At 48.8% G+C, this 7,462-nt stretch overlaps 2 protein-coding genes across 9 annotated transcripts in view; one reads left to right on the forward strand and one right to left on the reverse strand.

Moving 5' to 3' along the window:
• The window catches only part of EPS15L1 (epidermal growth factor receptor pathway substrate 15 like 1), a 121,143-nt gene that overhangs the window by 85,228 nt on the left and 28,453 nt on the right, over window positions 1–7,462 (reverse strand). For 5 of the 8 annotated variants that reach the window (XM_017501177.2, XM_017501184.2, XM_017501178.2 and 2 more), the window contains exons 2-4: window positions 1,276–1,317; window positions 990–1,079; window positions 409–456 (exon numbers count right to left, since the gene is read on the reverse strand). The exons of 1 other annotated variant lie outside the window; for it this stretch is intronic. In XM_017501177.2, the coding sequence (XP_017356666.1) occupies window positions 409–456; window positions 990–1,079; window positions 1,276–1,317 (180 nt within the window). The remainder of the gene's footprint in view (window positions 1–408; window positions 457–989; window positions 1,080–1,275; window positions 1,318–7,462) is intronic. 2 more of the 8 variants (XM_017501182.2, XM_017501186.1) reach the window with 1 other exon arrangement.
• On the forward strand, window positions 2,997–3,488 carry LOC108284470 (peptidyl-prolyl cis-trans isomerase NIMA-interacting 4-like). The gene has a single exon (XM_037728737.1). It carries the CDS (start codon window positions 3,045–3,047, stop codon window positions 3,438–3,440), a length of 396 nt encoding a protein of 131 aa, XP_037584665.1. The 5' UTR covers window positions 2,997–3,044; the 3' UTR covers window positions 3,441–3,488.

The raw sequence follows: 7,462 nt of genomic DNA on the forward strand, positions 1-7,462 counted from the left end.
AAAAAAAAAAAAAAAAAAAAAAAACCACCAATGTTACTTTCTAGCTCTGATCACTGTGCTGTGGTTATGTAAGATGCCATCACTGGGGAGAGCTGGCAAAAGATACACAGTAACCCTCTAAGCTATTTGTGCAACTTCCACAAGAGATTAAGACTATTTCAAATAAAAAGTCTGGACAACACTTTAATCACATGTAAGGCTACAAAACATTAAAAGATATGCTAGCCATGAAAGATGGCTCCGAGTGTTTTAAAGACCTTTATTTCAAAATGAAAACTTCCCGTCTGACAACTGTGTTCATGCCTAGTAATACTTGACAGTGGAGGAACGTGGAAGGAGGCGAGGAGGTTGCCCAGCCTGGGGGCTCTGCTGAGCCCCTCCACTTGCTCTGTGTACATGTATATATACCTGTTTGTCCAAGAACCCTTTACCTTCTGGGTCGGCCAAGTCCCATATCTGTGGAAACACAAAAACGCTCATAAGCATGACTGCTGATCACTGTCCACGCATTAACAAAAACTAGAGCCGCCACCACCGCACCACCAGCCCTGCAAACCAACGGTCTTATGGGGCAGGAGTGACTGTCCCCAGGTTGCCCTGCAGATGAAGAGGCCAATTCAGAGCAGGTGAATGATCTACCTGCCCAGGGGCGCATAGCCGCTTGGTGGCGGGGCCTGGAGAACATCCAGGTGCACTCAGCTCACAAGCCAAAGGTGTTTATGACAGCCTTCTTCTACCAACAAAAGTCTACAAGCTATCAAGACCCCAAAAGTCCTCAGGTCTCTTATCTGCTACCGAAGTACTAGTGGAGGCTACCACCTGGACATCTGGATCCACCAGCTGCAGCCTGAGAGGTCTGCAGTGACCAAGCCAACTCCCCAGGAGGCACGGCCCCAAGGAAGGGGGCCTGCACAGGCTGGCCCAGGGACCTGCTGGGGGGAGCTGTGAGGGCGGCCACAGAAGAGAAATCAATATTCATCTTCACATACCTTCCCAAGGGTAATGTCCGAGAGGCCAGACTTCTTTAGAAAAAGCGCAGCTTCACTCGCCCCCACCCTCCCTGTGTATGCCGGATCAACCTGAGATGGGAGAGCAAGAGGCGAGATCACTTTTCAGGAAATGCAGCAGCAGGTGAAGCGGCACCCGCCACGCTGACTGTCCACTGACAGTGAACAGAAAAGGACAAAAGGCCGCTCAGCTGGGCTTCTATTCTGTACTGTGCTTTCAGGTCAGGCACGCTCTAGTTCCATCTGAAAAGATAGCGGCTAAACTCACCTGCTTGTAATAAGATTCATACAACGAATTTCCAGTGGGAATCTGTAAACAAAACCATAGATACTGGTCAAAGGTGAACACACCCCCTTGGGGGAAAGAAAAGGGTTGCCCCCTCAATTTTGTCATGACCAAAATATATGATGATAGTAAGAGTCAAAATGCATGCACTTCAAACATCCTTCGAACACAGAATTCTGTTTATCTTCAGACACAGATGTTATTATGCTTACCCAATTTAGAAAAAGTAAACTTAACGTTCTTTAATAAATCCTAATTCTAGGCAAACAATACAGTCACTCAGGAAACAGCAGCAGCAGCCCAGTGTCAATTTCTATTCAATGAGCAAAGGGATTTCAGCTCTTGGAGAGCTCACAGGGAAAAGATACTCTATCCTGTGAGATTGTTCTCTGGCTCCAGAAACAGAAGAGGAGTTTCTAAGGCATCATCATGAATCACCAGCCATGCAAGCTTCTGACCAGTTTCCCTGCCCTCGGTCTGGTTCTCACCCACCCTATCCACCCTCCTCCAGCTACCTGAGTGCTCACAGATGTGCACTGACCAGCCCCCACCCAGAGAGTGCTGGCTAGTGATGGCTCCCACCATGGCAGGAAGGAAGTGCAGTGTCCTCACTTGGCGCTAAAGATATTCCACTTCCCAACCCCTTAGAGCCCCAAGACATTGCTGTTCAGAGGTCACTTCCTCATCTAGGGTCGCACAGCTAATCTGGGCCACCAGAGGACACACCTGCATCCAGCCTGGCAGGCGGCCCAGTCTAGACACTTCCTATCGTGTCCTGACCTCAGCAAGACATCACCCAGGGGAAAGGAGGGGCACCCAGGGGAGTGTGCCAACCCAGTGGGGAATTAGGCAGCCCCTGAAATGCTGGTTGTAAAAGTTTACGCCTGTTGATGTTTACTGAGGTAAAAAAGCAGCACACAAGCCTGCCGCTGATGTAATAAGCAATAAAAGTGAAGAATGCACACTGACGCCTAATTATACAGAACTGATGTAGAAAACAGCTGAAGAGAATATAACTGGGCAGGGAAAAGAGGACTGTCAGGAGGGCAGGATTACAGTGTTTATCCAACAAATTCTCAGACTGCTGCTGTATGGTTTCTCACAATGAATACAACCAGGGGGACGCAGGTTCCTTCCAGTTATGGTCTTTGGATTTGAACCAATATACTCCCACCAATTCCATATTGTTGTAATACAAAGGGTCATTTCAAGTTAAAAATAATGCCCTGTCCAGGCCTGGTGGCTCAAGCCTGTAATCCCAGCACTTTGGAAGGCCGAGGCAGGCGGATCGCCTGAGGTCAGGAGTTTGAGACCAGCCTGGCTAACATGACAGAGTGAGATCCTAGCTCTACAAGGCGTGGTGGTGAGCACCTGTAATCCCAGCTACTCAGGAGGCTGAGGCAGGAGAACTGCTCGAACCCGGGAGGCAAAGGTTGCAGTGAGCAGAGATCACGCCACTGCACTCCAGCCTGGGTGACAAGAGCGAGACTCCATCTCAAAAAGAAAAAGAAAAAAAATAAAATAATAATGCCAGGGTTACGGTCAGCTTCTCTGGGGGACACCACAACACCTATGAATGTATAAAGAAGTGAAAGTTATAATCCTAGCACTTCGGGAAGCTGAGGTGGGCGAACCATGAGGTCAGGAGTTCGAGACCAGTGTAGCCAACATAGTGAAACCCCTTCTCTACTAAAAATACTAAAAGTTGAAAGCAACTGGAGCAGTACGGAGTTCAACAGCAGGTTTCCAAGATGCCGCCCAAAGGAAAAAGTGGTTCTGGAAAAGCGGGGAAAGGGGGAGCAGCCTCTGGGAGTGACAGTGCTGACAAGAAGGCTCAAGGTCCCAAAGGTGGTGGCAATGCAGTAAACGTCAGACACATTCTATGTGAAAAACATGGCAAAATCATGGAAGCCATGGAAAAGTTAAAGTCTGGGATGAGATTCAATGAAGTGGCTGCACAATATAGTGAAGATAAAGCCAGGCAAGGGGGCAACTTGGGTTCGATGACCAGAGGGTCCATGGTAGGACCATTTCAAGAAGCAGCATTTGCCTTGCCTGTAAGTGGGATGGATAAGCCTGTGTTTACAGACCCACCAGTTAAGACAAAATTTGGATATCATATTATTATGGTTGAAGGAAGAAAATAAAATCATATGAAAGACTGAATAAGTTTTATACATTTTGTTTCTTTAAAAGGTATTGGGTATTCTTTTGAGCTGGAGTTGCAAGGAAATACAAAAATTTTTAAAAAGAAAAAAAAAAAAAATACTAAAAGTTAGCCAGGTGTGGTGGTGGGCGCCTGTAATCCCAGCTATTCGGGAGGCTAAGACAGGAGAACTGCCTGAATCCAGGAGCGTGGAGGTTGCAGTGAGCCGAGATTACACCACTGCACTCCAGCCCAGGCAACAGTGCGAGGCTCCGTCTCGAAAAAAAAAAAAGAAGTGAAAGTACAGAGAAAAATATCACGACAAAATGAAAATAGAAGGAAAATAGCATAAAGATCTGCAAGGGGAGAGGAGAAAGTCAAAACAAAAAGAGGAAAAGAAAGGGGGAAACGCTGAAAAGGCAGAAAAAACACTAGAATAACTTGAAAAAGCAAGAAGACCCAGAGATTTAGGAGCCATTATTTTAAAACAAAAACGCCACAAAAAAGACAGGAGGTAAATGTATAGCAATGGCAGCCTCCGACTGGTTGCCCTCCTCGTGCCTGGAGGCCTTGATACCGTCCCCAGGGGAGTGGTACCGGAAGGACCTGGAGTGGCCGTCACGCTTAGCTTCTTACAACCTCGTTAGATGACAGCGTCCAGCGATCACACCTGTGTTGCCTCTTGGGTTCAAACTCCAGCTTGTTTCCAACATATGTGTCCCCAGAGGAAGAAGACCCACAGAAAGAAGGCCAAGGCAGGCAGGCTGTTTGTCACCTGTCAGTAAAGGTGACAGTGGTCGGGTACAGACAGCAAACAGCACATCACCTGCCATGGGTTCACAGACTCCAGAGGCCCTCACTTTAGATGACAAAGGTGCCCTTCCTGCCAAAGATCAGAGAGGTTCAGATCTGACTGAAGTACATGTCCAGTCGAATTTTTGTTTTTTAAGACAAGGTCTTGCTCTGTCGCCCAGGTTGGAGTATAGTGGCACAATCTCAGCTCATTGCAACTTCTGCCTCCTGGATTCAAGTGATTCTCCGGCCTCAGCCTCCCCAGTAGCTGGGACTATAGGCATGCATCACCATGCCCAGCTAATTTTTGTATTTTTAGTAGAGGCGGGGTTTCACCATGTTGGCCAGACTGGTCTCGAACTCCTGACCTCAGGTAATACGCCTGCTTTGGCCTCCCAAAGTGCTTGGATTATGGGCATGAGGCATCTTATGAGAAGCAAGGGAAAAAGGTTTCTAAGCTACTGTGATTCCAGTGGGAAAAAAAGAGTTCAGTCTTTGAGGCATGCAGGGTTATTAAATATCTGCTCCAACTTCCCAGGAGCTACTGAGCAACAAGATCCACAACCAAGAGAAACAAGGCCTGGACTAATCCAGAAGAGTTGCTGAAGACAGCCCGGAGCTCCAGCTTCTGCCCATTCCTGCTAAGGGCCCATCCGTAAAGATGGCTGGAACACCTCATGACCACCGGATGTCACTCTCGAAAGACCTAAAGCTGAGGGCGTACTACGGTCCAACCACTGCTCATCACTACAGGAGTACACTTGGGTAACCTAGAGCAATGACAGTGACCAGAGGTTTCCATCTAATGCCACATATGTCAGGTACTGCAAAAGCCGAACGGGAAGAAAGAAGGGAAAACACCAGGCCCCAACTGCCACTTCCTTTTATGCCAGGCTTCTTCTTGGGAATGGTGGAGTCACACCTGCAGGCTGCCCCAATATGTCATTGAGACAGAGCTGAAGATGCATGTTGCTAATGACACGAATCCCCCAGCCCCGGGCAGTCAGTCACTAGCCCGTGTGCAGAGACCTCTTGGCCTCCAAAAGGAAGACTCACAGCTACTGGGAAAGAGCCCTCTGTGTGCTGATAGCAGCCGCTGGAGCTGCTCACCCATGTCTGCCTCCAAAGTGAGTGTGGGGCCAAGCCCAAGGCAAAGGCAGAAAGGAGAACCAGGCCTGCAGCCTAAGAGGCTGTAGGTGGCACCAGGATGGCTGCAGGATTGGAAGGAAGTGCGACGGAGCTGACCCAATGGTGTTCTCCCTCCCCAGCCCACTGTGCTAAAACGCCATCTTCGCCTCTGCATTGTCTGAATTATTGATGAGGTTCAATGCAGCTTTCGGCTCGGTCTTTCAGCTGCTATTCCTGTCTTAAAATGCTAAGAGACATCAGGCAAAGTTCCTGTGGCCTCCTGACTTATCCTTCAGCCCAGAAACAATTTACAAGTGGGATGACAGGGAGAGGGGCAAGTGGAAAAGGACAAGTTCACATCCTCCTGCTGTGAGGGTTTTAAACACCACAATTCACACAGTGCCTGTGATTGTAACCCGGACAGCAGCTGCGATGGAGAAACCCAGCAGAGCCACCCGGCGGAGAAACTGTCTCAGGACCGTGTTCTAAGGACTCCTGAGCAGAGTCCACACAACTCTGATCCCCGCACACAGCCAAGACCAGGACACCTCCTACGTCTTCACGCCTGGCCGCCTCCTTGCGTCAACTCTCACTCTGCCAGCCAAGTATGCACTCTTACGCACAACAAAGCAATGGTCATCAGCCTTGTTTCAAAATGACTTTTGGAAAGCAAACCATTTTCACAATCCATTAAAATGTTCAGAGAAGCACCTACAATCCCTTGCTTCATATCCAGTTCCTCTTACCCTCCCAACAATGCCCACGGGCAGGTAGTTACTAGTCCCAGTTGCCAGGTGGGAAAACTGAGTTTGCCCTGCCCAGGACCACAACAGCCAATGAGCAGTAGTCCACGAAGCAGCCAAGATGGGTGGTCCTGGAGTCAGACCCTCACCTATTGTGCACCCTGCAACGACAGCCCAGGTGTCACAGAGCTGGGCACCTGGCCACAGGACAGCCTCACGCATATGCTGGCCTGGGGAAATGCACATCCATGACGACGTGATGGTGTACTTCATTAAACAGGAGTGGTCAAAAGGCAACACTCAATTTGAGTATATAAATGGACTTGAAAGTCAGTGTTTTTGACGGACTGCCATTTCCCCGGGAAAGCTGAGGCCCCATAATGGCTGTGTTTTTCAACGTCACTGCCAAGTTTTGCAGGAAGTTAGGCACGTAACACTGAAACACATCTCCGTCTGAGTTCCTGCTTAGAAAAACACACGGATGCAAAAACGTAGCCCAGAATAGAGCTTGCTTGATAATCCTTGCCTTTCTGCCTTCCCCTTAGAGGCCCCCATGGGCCTTGCACAACCATCACCCCCCATGTGCCCGGGCCTCCTGGCTGCCCAGCCCACGTTCTGTGGGAGAGGTAACCTGGCTTAGTCATGTGGCAAGCACGTGGCAGAACTGGGACTTGACTCAATAGCATTCAAAAGGCATCAGGGAAACACTGGGACACGTCTAACCTTCCTGGACTGGACGCATAGCTCTCTGCAACTGCCCCTCAGAGGTTTCTACACCAGAGCTAAGGTAAATGTTACCAAGAGAAGGAGAATACTTGGCAAGTGAGAAAGAGAGCTTTTCCAAATCGAAAGGGAAAAGACATCTCAATTAAAAATGAGCGAAGAGAAGGCAATTCAGAAAGAAGAGATGCAGCAAAGTCAGAAAGAAACATTCCACCTCGCTAGTAATTTAAGTATTACAGGGCCAGGCGCAGTGGCTCACACCTGTAATCCCAGCACTTAGTGAGGCCAAGGCGGGCAGATCACCTGAGGTCAGGAGTTCGAAACCAGCCTGGCCAACATGGTAAAATCCTGTCTCTACTAAAAATACAAAAATTAGCTAGGCGTGGTGGTGCACGCCTGTAATCCCACTATTCAGGAGGCTGAGGCAGGAGAATCACTTGAACTCGGAAGGCAGAGGTCACAGTGAGCCCAAATCATGACACTGCACTCCAGCCTGGGCAATAGAGCGAGACTCTGTCTTTATTTTATTTTATTATTATTATTTTTTTGAGATGGAGTTTCGCTCTTGTTACCCAGGCTGGAGTGCAATGGCGCGATCTCGGCTCACCGCAACCTCCGCCTCCCGGGTTCAGGCAAT

The sequence above is a fragment of the Cebus imitator genome, unplaced genomic scaffold (assembly GCF_001604975.1).
Source record: "Cebus imitator isolate Cc_AM_T3 unplaced genomic scaffold, Cebus_imitator-1.0 Scaffold280, whole genome shotgun sequence".
Lineage (NCBI taxonomy): Eukaryota > Metazoa > Chordata > Mammalia > Primates > Cebidae > Cebus > Cebus imitator.